The 12,382-nt window shown below is 35.3% G+C and overlaps 1 protein-coding gene across 1 annotated transcript in view; it reads right to left on the reverse strand.

The window, feature by feature from the left end:
- Positions 1-12,382, reverse strand: part of LOC142345082 (myoferlin-like) — a 133,834-nt gene that overhangs the window by 60,031 nt on the left and 61,421 nt on the right. The window contains exons 13-20 of the mRNA XM_075397165.1: positions 11,623-11,666; positions 7,702-7,784; positions 7,136-7,350; positions 6,403-6,527; positions 5,514-5,691; positions 5,056-5,162; positions 4,290-4,488; positions 3,500-3,652 (exon numbers count right to left, since the gene is read on the reverse strand). Of these exons, the coding sequence (XP_075253280.1) occupies positions 3,500-3,652; positions 4,290-4,488; positions 5,056-5,162; positions 5,514-5,691; positions 6,403-6,527; positions 7,136-7,350; positions 7,702-7,784; positions 11,623-11,666 (1,104 nt within the window). The remainder of the gene's footprint in view (positions 1-3,499; positions 3,653-4,289; positions 4,489-5,055; positions 5,163-5,513; positions 5,692-6,402; positions 6,528-7,135; positions 7,351-7,701; positions 7,785-11,622; positions 11,667-12,382) is intronic.

Below are 12,382 nucleotides of genomic sequence, written 5' to 3' on the forward strand. Positions count from 1 at the left end.
TTGTTGTTTTCATAGTCATAAGACTTATTGTGGTATCTTATTGATTGACCATGAATGACAAACATCTCTGTTTTTCTATCGAGTCATGACTGAGTGCATTTATTGACTTCTATTGAAAGCTATTGAACGTATTGTCTGTTACGACTTTAAAAACAATTTTTCAAAAAAATTTTTTGAACATTAACCAATTTTAAACTTGCTTTCATGATTTGTAAGATAACTCTCAGTAATAACCAGAACCCCTTCCTTAGTTAAGACATCAAACATATTTTTCAAAAATTTTTCGAACATTAACCAATCGTAAACTTATCTTCGTGAACTGTACGAACGCCTCAGTAATTACCGGAACTCCTTTTTTCCTACTTCAACAAAAATAATCTAATTTGCGGCTTTATCTTCTAACTAAAGGTTTGATCAAATCGATGCTTGATTTTTCATAAATTTTTTGGACATTTGGAAAATTTTTGCATTTGTTTGTGGTTCTCCTGAAATCTCATCACATTATCCTATAAGAGTTAGTTCCAATTGGCTTAAAAAAGATGTTCAACGGATCATAGATAAAGTTTTCAACGAAAAGCTTATGGTTTAAATGGCTTCGACACTTTCTTTTCGCACTTTTCTACTGTTTTTTTTAGTTTTTGCCTGTATTTGTAGTTGTTTTGTTATTCAATGAGTTCTTGTAATGTCTTATCGTGTCGATGACTTGTCAACGACAAACATTTTTGTCCCCCCCCCCATCGAGGCATAACTCTTATGCTCCAATTGAGCACTTTCAATGTCAATGCCTTTCGCTAAAAGCAATTGAGTTTAATAGCGTTGATACCACCGGTTTTCTCAGAAATTTCGTGGTTTCAATGTATTTGTTCATATTTATTGATTTTTTGAAGCCATAAAAAAATCCCACGTTGTTAAACAATTGTTGGATGATAGAAAAATCATTACCGAAAAGTTATTTTTTAATGGCTTTGACACTTTTATCGCTCAATTTTTTTTGAATTAGCGGTTTTTGCCTATTTTTTAATCTTTAGGTAGGCGTAAAATGCTGACCGGTCTCAAAAGCTTGTAATTGAGTATTCAAGGGTGGATGTTACCCGAGACTGTCTTTTCATAGCAAATAGGCCTAATGTGTATGATATACGTTTTCAATGATTTTTTAAACTTTTCAGTATTTGTTTTTTTTCGTCAACTTGTAGCTTATTCTCATCATTCAAAGCTCTAATTCAATTGTTTGTATTGGAAAAAGTCGAATGTCGACTGATATCATGTCGTAACTGATGTTTTGTTTTTGGACAATAAGCGTTTAAATAAAAGCTTCAGTGTGTACTTGTGTTTCTTTTTCTCTTCTTTTAGCACATTCGCGTAATAACAGATCTCAAAGATTTTCAAATGTGGCCCAAATGCACTTATTTAATCTTTCAGTATAATTTTAGTTGCATTAGTATGAATGAAAAAAGAAGGAAGAATGCATAGTATTCAGATAAAAGCTAATGATTTTAATGGCTTCAATAATTTGTGTTTTCGCAAATTGTTTAATTTTTTGAGTTCTTCTGCTTCTGTAGTCCGTTCCTATGGCTTAATCTAACCAACGACAGGTCCTATCGGTTTTGTAATGAATTTTTAGTAAATTTATTAAGAATTAGTTTGTTAAAAGCTAACGATTTTCCAATTTCGCCTTATTATTTTCTTTTGTCGACTTTGTTACCTAGCCTCATTATTGAAAATTGCCATCTGCGGTATAGTATGGATAAATTAAATTTGTGCAGTTAAGGTTTTATACGATTGCATTTTGGCGTTTTTACTAGGTGCTTTCAAATTTAGATACATAGTTTTTGCCGTGAAACTTTTGTTTTTGCTTCTTTTGTTGTTTTTTTTTCTTAGTTTTTTCAATACAAGATCTCTTCAGCACTGTAATGAGGCATGGCATTATGTAATTCAATAAGTAATTAGGTTTTTAAACGTTTCTTAAAACTCAAACATCTATTTTTATTATGTCTTCATTTGGTTGACAATAAAGTCAAAAGTGTAGATGAGCTCGGGTCGGAATATCATGTGCGAACGCACATTAACCAGCATCCTTGTTTGTTTTTATCGTCCACGATTATCGAAGTTCAGACTAAAGAACATAGCATAGTTCCTAGAACTTTCAAAAATTGATGCTAAATCCCTTGTGCAAGCGTCTTTGGCTGAAAATATTGTATGCCAACATCAACATAAGAGAACTGCGCATGGACTTCATAAATACTGGGTTTTTGTTAGTTTTCCCCGCATCTTTTGTAAATAGCAAAAATTATAAAACAAAAACGCCTAAAAAGACCAACAAGCCCAAATTGATTGATATCAACTTTGCTTGAAGTCAGATAACTATCAAAAAGAGTTTTTTGTCAGTTTTACTTATCCACTTTTTACTGATATAAAACATTAAATGAGAAACACTTTTGGATCAAATGAACAGGTTAGACTGCTTCTCAGTGTGGAAGAAATTTTTCCCGTTTCCCTATTGGCGACTGAAAATCGTTCTAAGAAATATCCGAAAAAAATATTAGAAAAATATATCGCAAGTCAAGAAACATGACCATACTCGGCGCAAGCGAAATAAAAAGTACAGGTATCTCAAAGCTCCAATATTTTGCACCCTGAAAGTATTGAGGTATGTTAGTAAAGTTGTAATTCGTATATAAAAATTTGAATGTTAAGTCTAAATGTTAACATCTACATAACAGAACAGTTTCAGATATAAGTTTTTGTGTCAAAAACCACGAAACATTTTGTGCTCGAAATTTTTAAGCAATGAGTCTGGTGGTGAAAGAGCTTAAACCTGTTTAACAAACGGAACAATGCAGTTGCCTTTTGGGAGCTTCTTAGTTATCTTACACGGATCATATATAATGTCTATTAAATCGTAAACCATTTCTGTGTCAATCTTTGCATGAGTGCTAGGAAAGCAAAGAAGTCACATTCATATGACTTCAAACAATCATCGTAATTTTTGGCAGTCAATTTACCCGTATTGTAAAATAAATTAGTTTGAGCTGTTGTTATAGATACCATATAGCTAGTAATATAGCTTGTCCCATAGAGTTGAAATAAGCTGAGGTTTCACAATTCAATGGCCAAAGTTCAAGGTATTAATTTTAAACATGCAGAGAAAAACAGATGACTTCATTCTTATTGGAAAAAAAGCATTGGCATTCGAATGATCATTTGGTTCTCAATTGCACATTTTGGCGTCTTTCTAACGTTGTATTATTTCAACTTTATGGGACAGACTATAGATAGACAATTTCTTAAGACTCAACAACAGAATGTTTATTGCAGTGCACTACTTTGATATCAAAGAGAGAAATAATGGCAACATGCTTTGGTCACTTTATGCCTCAGTTGACCGCATCTTTTGAAATTTGTTCACAAAACTGCCAATTTGTCTAGACAGGCCAAATGAACATCCTATAACCAGAACGACAGATTGACTATCTTCAACTTGAAGTAATTACGGATTGACCTTGAGGAAGATGGTTTGTTTCTTTCCACAGAACCTGCCCTTGCCCCACTCCCAGTCTGAATAGATGACGTCATAGGCTGGTATGCGCAGGTAGGCCACTCTGTTTTCTCCCGCAATCATCCATATCAACACATCTGGCACACTGTTCTGTGGCTACAATCAAGACAAAACGCAATAACTCAATCGAAATTTAGCATTTTTGTTCCCATTTTTACATTTGATCTTAAGAGAAGAACATAATTTAAACTTGACACATTTAGAAGGAACTTTAACGTCAATTGGCTAAGCCTTTGTGCAATTTTACACTGACTGAGGTCAAAGACCGAAACGACTAATGACGGATCAACTTCGGCGGCGCATTGAGCACTTCTGCGCCCAAGTTTCATGGTCTTGCCAGCAAAAACGCGAAATTAAATATCTGGGAACTGATTTGGGTTTATTGTGATCAGAGGTCATTTCAGTCAATGCGGACCTCAGCATGGGTAGCATTAAATCCGGTTTTCAACCTTTATTCAGCCAAAGTTTTAAGTTAACTGTTACCTATATTGAAAAGCCAGCGTAACCATAATATTGCAATATAACTATTAGACTTCACCAATAGTGAAACAAGGTGGATTTAAACAGCGGTTAAATTGAATTAGGGTCATCTGGCCATCTTCAGGGGACACCATATGCCATCTTCAGAAACAGTTGATAGAGAGTATACCCTGACCGCGCGAAGGTAACTTTACCTCAACTTTTCCTAAGTGTAAACTCTATAATAGTAATCTAACATAATACTTAATGTTACCTCAAATGACATTCCTCTGACCATGTCCAAGTAAGTCTTCAATTCATCAACTGCCTCTTCTAGATCAGTGCAAGTCTCTCTCAATTGGAATGCAGAGTCAGCAATGAATGTGAGTTGTTTCCTTCTCATCCTGTACTGCTCCCTGTCCAACTGGTTCACTGCATGGCCCCTGGATGAATCTGCATTCGGCAACGTCATTCTGGAATATAAATCAACAATTGGTCACATTAGTAATCAGTGGTACGCTAATTGCTGAGATTAACTAAAATTAACAATACCTAATGGCAGCCTACATGCAGAACAATGAGAAAAAGCGGTTCTCGAAATATGGGTTGACATTGCTACGAGTGTTATGTTTAAGTTCAATTAAAGGAGGACTAAATGACGTCTGCTGGATTTATTCAGTGTAGAGTACCTTCCGACCGAGAGTTTAAGAATCTGTTTGTGGTCTTTCTGATTTTTTATAGCTTTTTATAGCTGTGTTTGTCTTGAAAAAGCGATGGCTGGCTGTCAAAAACTCTACTTTTTGTCAGTTCCTGGAGCGATGGATATCTCTCGAGTTCGACCTTTATCGGGTAAAAAAAATTTACAATCCGACGGCTATCTGGTGAGAGTTTTACAATTTGGATGGATATTGGCAAGAGTTTTATAAGTTCGACGGTTATATGGTAAGATTCTCTCGAGACTCTTAACCATACAAGAGACTCGCACGAGTCTTAGTAGTTAGGGGCCCGGGATTGAGAAGGGATGTTTCGGTATTTCTGACCTGCAATCCTCGATGATCTGGTCCAGTGCATTGACAACACACTTGGCCTGTATCTGTTCAGAGTCATTGGCCTTCATCGCAAGTTCTATCTTGTCCAGATTCTCTTCCTAACCAAAAAGTCACAACATACATATAAAAAATATTAACTGGCTGAGAACAGATATGCCGTAGAGCGATATGATTTAAACGTCGGATCGAGGATGTACAGATCGTGGAGCGTGTTGTATTGAACAACGAACAAGACTGATATCGAACAAAACTACTTCATCAAGAAATTTTATACCGAGGAAACCCAGCTCCTCCGAATGATACGTTTCCAGTTCTTGATAACTTAATTAATGGCAGCGCATCAGCATGAGGCCACGACCGCCTGTTCACAGCTGCCATTCTAATTAATATTTGTTATCTAATTAAGTTTTAGCAGTTTACAAAAAAATCTCAATGATTGAGGGACTAACGAGGCGGTCGCCAATTTTGAGGAGCATGTTGAGAGCCTCTAGTCTGAAGCTGATGTCCTCCCACTGACAGTTGACACTGAGACAGGGCTTCTTGTCCTGCCAGGGCAGGAAGTAGTAGGCTGCACCGTCGTACACTGGGTTTGTGGGCTGAGTTGTCGAGGGTTGTGGGGGCACGGACCTGAAACCGAAGAACAAGAGTCATATCAAATTGTAATAGACAACAGGTGAGGTGGCACATAAGCCCAACAGAATTTTCCTAATTACTAAAGGTTAAGGTGTACCGGTTGATACGATAGACATGAACTTGGAGATAGTTGGTTCGAATGCGACCTATTAGCCTTAACATTTTGTTCTAATTGCTTTTGGCGGTTGCAGGTGCTTCATTCAGTTAGAATTTTCAACATTGTAGTTTGTCATTATTGGTATTGTTGTTTGGTTTTTAGGTGGTTGTCATTCGGTTTTTTTTCCTAACTACTCCATGTGTAACATGGTTTTGCTAATTTCTACTGGTCAATCTTTATCAGCGATGTGATGTGAGCCTTTTCATAGATAACATATATCATGACCTTCTAAATGATCCATACCAGCATCCAAAGATTTGGCGGCGAAGTCAAGTAAATTGAGTGTTTTTGTCAGACGTTCTGTTGAAGTATTGCATTACTCTCATGGTCGAAATGTTGCAAGTGATCATAATTCTATGGCAACACGCAAAGTCTAGGCTTGAAAAAAAATGATGCACGATTCCAACATGGTTACAGTAAAGTCATATGCCCCCATATTGTACGAGTTAACAGGAATTTTGTATGATCATCAAATCGATCAGGTTATTCGTTATTTTACTAGGCAGCTACAAATCTCACAAAGATATCACAGAATGAGGTGAACTTACTCGTCGAGCTTGTTGCCGTAGTTGCCGATGCTGATCTCGAACTCAACAGGGTCATCGTCCTCACACAACATAGTAGCTTCCATGAAGGATGCCATCAACACGTAGCGACGTCTTCTCACAAAAGGCTGAAACACAGAAAAAAATCGTACCATAAAAACACAATAAAAACACGCATTTTTATCAAAGCTATACCTATATTGATATGATAGTGCAATTCACATTGGCTTATTTCATTTTTAAGCATTGCAGTTTGAAATGCGCCATTTTTTGCATTTGTTCCAAACTCGTCAAAAAAATAACGGTGCAAAAAAAACGATAACTGTCCGAGAGACAAAAACTTGCCTGTTGTAATTTAAGCAGAAGTTGTGATATCTATTTTGAAAATGTCTAATAGCTTACAACCTCGATTAGGCAAGTTTACAGGACCTGTAACTTAAGTAAGTCATGGTATGGTGCGTGTCATAATTTCAACGCGATGAACTATTACCCCTCCAAAAAAAAAACATTCATCCTTCAAGATAAACATGGTGTTGTAAGATATTGTTCGATAGCTATCGTCTTGTAAGATCTTGCAACATAATCAATTTGTGCCAGAGATTTGCAAGATCTTGCAAAATAACCATCCTGGTCTCGCCTGGAGCTATTTCATGAAACTTTATCATGTCAACGATTCTTACAGGTTTTATTTTTGAAAACTCGTTCACAAAGAATAGAACAGCAAGTTAACACTCACATGCAATCTGAAGAGGTCATCGTTATCCACGTCTTCAATGTGTCTATCGGGCAACTCTCCGATGGTCGTACCCATTTCGACTAATGCCCTGCCTCTGTATGCACAACCCTCTCCCTTGCCCTCGTTGAGGGAATCGAACTGGTCCGGCATATCTGTGTACTCACGGGTTGATCCGTAGAAGTTTATCCAGGTGGGTCCGAACGTCGGCAGGAAACCTGAGGAGATGAAAAATGTCGCAGATTGATTTCAAAAAAAACTCGATCAGTGTTGAACTATAATAATAATACCATTATGTGATGGGCACAAAAATAAAAGGTCAACAAAATGGGTGTAATAAAAACGTCAAATTTTTAGGCTATATGATCAGCAACGCTGCTAAAAATTTGTTTGCTTTACCGTTGACGGAGCAATACCTCAGAAAAAGGATTGAAAAGTTACGAACTTCAAATATAGTTGAATAGTTGAATGAGTGGCAATTTGATTAATAAAAAAAATTAAACCTCAACTTGTTTTAGATTATGCAGCATAATTAATCAAAACAGCCGATGTGATACAATGATGGATACCTTGTTCCTCTGTTGATCTGTCCTGAATTTGGTCGAGGGGAATGAAAACTGTGCCTATCGTGTCGTCCTTAGACATCTGATCCCTGTATAAACACAAATCATAAACCATTGTCTATTGTTTTGTATGTCGAATGTGAAACAAGGAGGATCGGTAATGTGCTTCCACACAAAACGTTTTAACCGTTTGAAGGTATTGTTTCTTAATCAGTTGTAACAGTAGCATATTGAAACAAAGAACAAACGCCTACCCACTCAAGGGTGCACTTAAAATTTATTTTCAGTTTTTAACTTACTCCTGCAAATTTTTAGATTTAGCCTTTACTGGATCAAGATATCACCAGCTATTGCCTATTGCAAACCAGACGGCTAGTCCAAAGTTCCAACAAACCTCTCAAGGTTGCGACAACAACTTTTGAATTCTGTCAGAGAAACCGTTTGGAATTATCCGAAATCAACTAATACGGAGAAATTGAGTTGTACTGCTTGAACCAAAAAAATACATACTGTCTTTTTTCGCAGACAGAAACAAAAATCCTTCAACTCATTCAAGAAATATAACTGTAGGGCAATTTGAGAGACACAGACACAGAAAAACCAGACAAACACACACACACACACACACACACACACACACACATACCACACATATACACAAAAAACACCAACACACACGTACAAAAAGTGACACAAAAAAACATTTAGAAATTTTTTGGCAATTGGTCATAACTAAAGGTTCGTCCCTGATCATTTAGGTCTTCATCGTTTTTTTCAGGAGAAACTACATGTGGGTTCTTGGAGACATTTGTGACTGGAAGCCGAGTTAGTCGCAACTATTGAGTATTTTTGTCATGATTTCTGACAGTTTTTCACACTCTGTCTATATTTGTCTAACTATTAAAGAAACCCACCATTTCACACTCCACTCAGATAATAACTATATCTTTCTCTCCCATGTTCTCCTTGGCACATATCACACGCTTTATACCCACGCACGCACGCACGCACGCACGCACGCACGCACGCACGCACGCACGCACACACACACACACACACACACCAACACAAACGCCCACTCGCACAAACACAAACACGAAAACAAACTCAAAAAACACTCCTAATTGTTTGGCATCTATCTTTACTCAATGTATGTTTCTCCTTAATTAAGTCTGGATTGTTTTTTCCCGAGGACTAATTGTTGACTTCTAAAGCAATTGTGTCGGTAATTGTAAAATTGGCACCAAATTTAAAATAAAAGTTTGAAGTTTTTGGAAATGGTTTGTTAAATTGGACATTTCATGAACAAAAGTGAACAATTATCTTTTAGTGTCTGTTATCAGTCTGAAAACGTGTTATCAGCTTTAAAAAATTAAAAGTTCATCGCAAAGATGTAATTTTTCCAATTTTTAGTGATTCTGACAGTTTTTGCACTCTCTCTACTTTATATAACATTAGGGGAACTGTACATCTCACACTAGCTCTCCTTCTACCTCTCGCGCTCTTACACAAGTTCCACATATTATATTTTGTACTCGAATACCTACATACACCCACAAAAGTACCCACTCACACATACGCGAATAAACATACTAACACCGACATAAAAAAGTTTAATTTTTTATTATTGGCATCTGATCTTCAGACAAAGTTTGTTACCAGTAATCTCAGTCTTTATATTTTTTTCTCGAAAACCCGATATCAAAATCTGCGGAAACTGTATTGGTAGTCGAAAAATTGACACTATTAAAAGCGAAACATTTGAGGTTTATCGAATTATTTTGTTTTTTTTGTTGGTTTACGAGCGTATTCGGCCTAATCATTTTTTAAGATCTGAAAAATGTGTCGGACGCACAAATTAAGAACCAAAAAATCGAATTTGAACATGTATAGGGCGGCAATTCGTGGCAAATATTGAGTATTTTCTGACTTGTTTCTATTTCTCAGAAATTTGTACTTTGCCTCTACTTGTGTCTAACATGTAGAGAAACGGTGAAAGATGTCTTTAAAGGCTCCAACTTAGTAGCGTCTGAAAAATCTGGCTCAAACTAAAAGTAGTGCCTGTGCCCTTTCATCCTTTTAAGCAAGAGTATTTTGAAAGGAATAGGAAATTTTTTTCAAAAAAGTATATGAACTCCGAAAAAGACGAAAAATTCGCTTTCTCCTTTCACAAAAATCTTTGTTTGTTATATGAGGAACTGCATAATCAGAAACGTTTTTTAAAATTACAAAACGCTCAAAGACCGGTAATGATCAGTTCCAAGAGCAAAGTTTCAATGTCCAGGGAAGTAAAAAAAAAATGCTCCTAATTTTCAAAACAAATTCTGTACAATTCTGCTAAATTTCTCACTCTAGCAAACCACACACTAACCAGATCCACAAAGATCCCTGTATTGCTTTATGCTAGGATTGATTAGTTCGAGGGTTTGGTTCCGACAGTGGAATGACAATGGAATAACAAATAATTTTTATCTTTAATTTTCTATCATAATTTTGGTTGATTTGATGTCCATTTCATAAAATTGGTTTTTTTGAATTCTTCAGGGTTTTAAGAGCACTAATTGGTTTTCTAAACTGTAGAGGTTATTAAAAAATACTTTTTACTGCTAGTTTTGCATTTTCAAAGTTGACAATTGCAGTTTTGAGAGATCTAAATTGCCTGAAATCTTCGATTTCTAGAAGACCTATATGGTATAGACAGCGATTGGTTTGTACATCAGCTTGTAATCAGCAGAGAAAAACCTTTCAATGATTCGTCAGAAAATTAAAAGAAATTTGCAAAAAAAGAACTGATCCAAATAATTCGATGAACTCAATTAATTCTTTGGTTAACACAAATACGCCTAAAAACATTTTTTTAAACTTTTCAATCGAAACCGTCAAACTACACGCACAGCAATAAATGAGCCACTTCAGGCTCAAAAAATTCTTTTGTTGAAAAAATTGAAAAATTGAAAAGGTTTTAAAAAATGTTTAAAAGAACCTTCAATTTTCTGTCTTTTTTCTCAACAAAAACAATGTCTTGAAAGCAAAAAGCTGTAATCGTCTGGTCACTAAAAATACTTTGAGCCAAAAGCGTCCCTTCATTTCCGACTGGAAAACAATAAAACAAAACAATGATAAAAAATGCTAAATTAGCTTTAATGTTAGCAAAACTGCTGCAAAACCTCGAAACTACTATCAAACTCGGATAACTTATAATAAACTTTATAACAATATCTGAACATGTTTAAAGTTTTTTTAACCACCTATTCAAATCGTAAAAACCAAAAATTATTTTAATACGCCCCTCCGTGGAATATTGAAAATTTGGAAGGAAAATTTGGAGGAAAGGAAAAATTGGAGGAAAAGAAAAATTGGAAGGAAAAGATTAAAGGAATGGGGGTAGGGTGTGTCATCCAGCGATCTAATTTGTAGTTTTTTTTCTAAAAATCAAAAGTATATATATATATATATATATATATATATATATATATATATATATATTCCCCCATTTTGAAAAAATGTTGGAACAATGAGATAACACAATTTGATTTGAAACTGTTTGCGGTATGTAAACATGGGTGTAGTTTCATCATTAAATTCACCAAATCAAAGCTAGAAAAAGCAGCATATATTTTTTGAATTGAGTTCATATTTCCAGCTTAAAAGATTTAGTTTATTTTTTAAATCTTTTGACCTATAATCACTGGTGTGGAAATAAAGTATCTGAAAAACAGTTCAGCTGTAATTTGCCTGACCGAAATTTGCCTGACATATCATTTAATGAAAGCATTGAATCGCAAAATATCATGTGCCATTTTCAACTCCTCAAATAGCACTGAGCTTGGATCAGAACTGGTGAAATTGAAGCTATAAATATTATAGTAATCGGGGTCTAATAAAAACGTAACATTGTTGAACAAAGAATAGAATAATTTCTCTCACCAGTCTTTCATGTTGATCTTCACTTTGTCACACAGAGACGGAAACTGAAACACAAACTATCATCAATTTTTCACATCTCTAGTTGAAACTGGATGTTCCTAATCTCGGAAATGCCCCAAGATTCATGCAAAGAACGGTTATTTCTTTAGATCTTGTTAAGGGAATGACTATTTATCAAGAATAGAAAAACATTTTTGATGAAGGGCGTTGTAGCAAGATACGAATTGAAATTTTAAAATTCGAAGTTGACTGCTGCGGATGATGTTTTCATTTATTCAGCTACAATTCGCAACTAGACTCAACTAAACCTATGCAAAACAGATTTTGAAGCTGCATTCTATTTTATCGGATAATGAGAATCCATGATGTTATAATTCCCAGTTCTGTTATATTTTATCAATTCGACCAACCAGTAGTCAAAATAAATGGATTGCATATATTTCGTAAAATAAATTTGCCCTAAATAGAACCCTTAAATAACCTAAACATATTTTTCCTGATGAAATTGATGATTTCCACAAAATAGGTACCATTTGGTCTCTGACCAACTCGATGCTTCAGGGCTGTAGTTCATTCCACTATTTATACCAGTCTACCATATCTATCATCAAAATTAGTTATAAATAGGTTAATAAAAACGTTTACATAATCGTTTATCGAATAATATGACTTTCGGCCTCAGCTAAAATGGCAGTAGGTAATTTATAATTGTCGAGAAAATGCATCGTCTTATGTTTTCAGGTTTTTCAATGGAAGGATA

This window comes from Convolutriloba macropyga, chromosome 8 (assembly GCF_964194025.1).
Source record: "Convolutriloba macropyga chromosome 8, txConMacr16.3, whole genome shotgun sequence".
Lineage (NCBI taxonomy): Eukaryota > Metazoa > Xenacoelomorpha > Acoela > Convolutidae > Convolutriloba > Convolutriloba macropyga.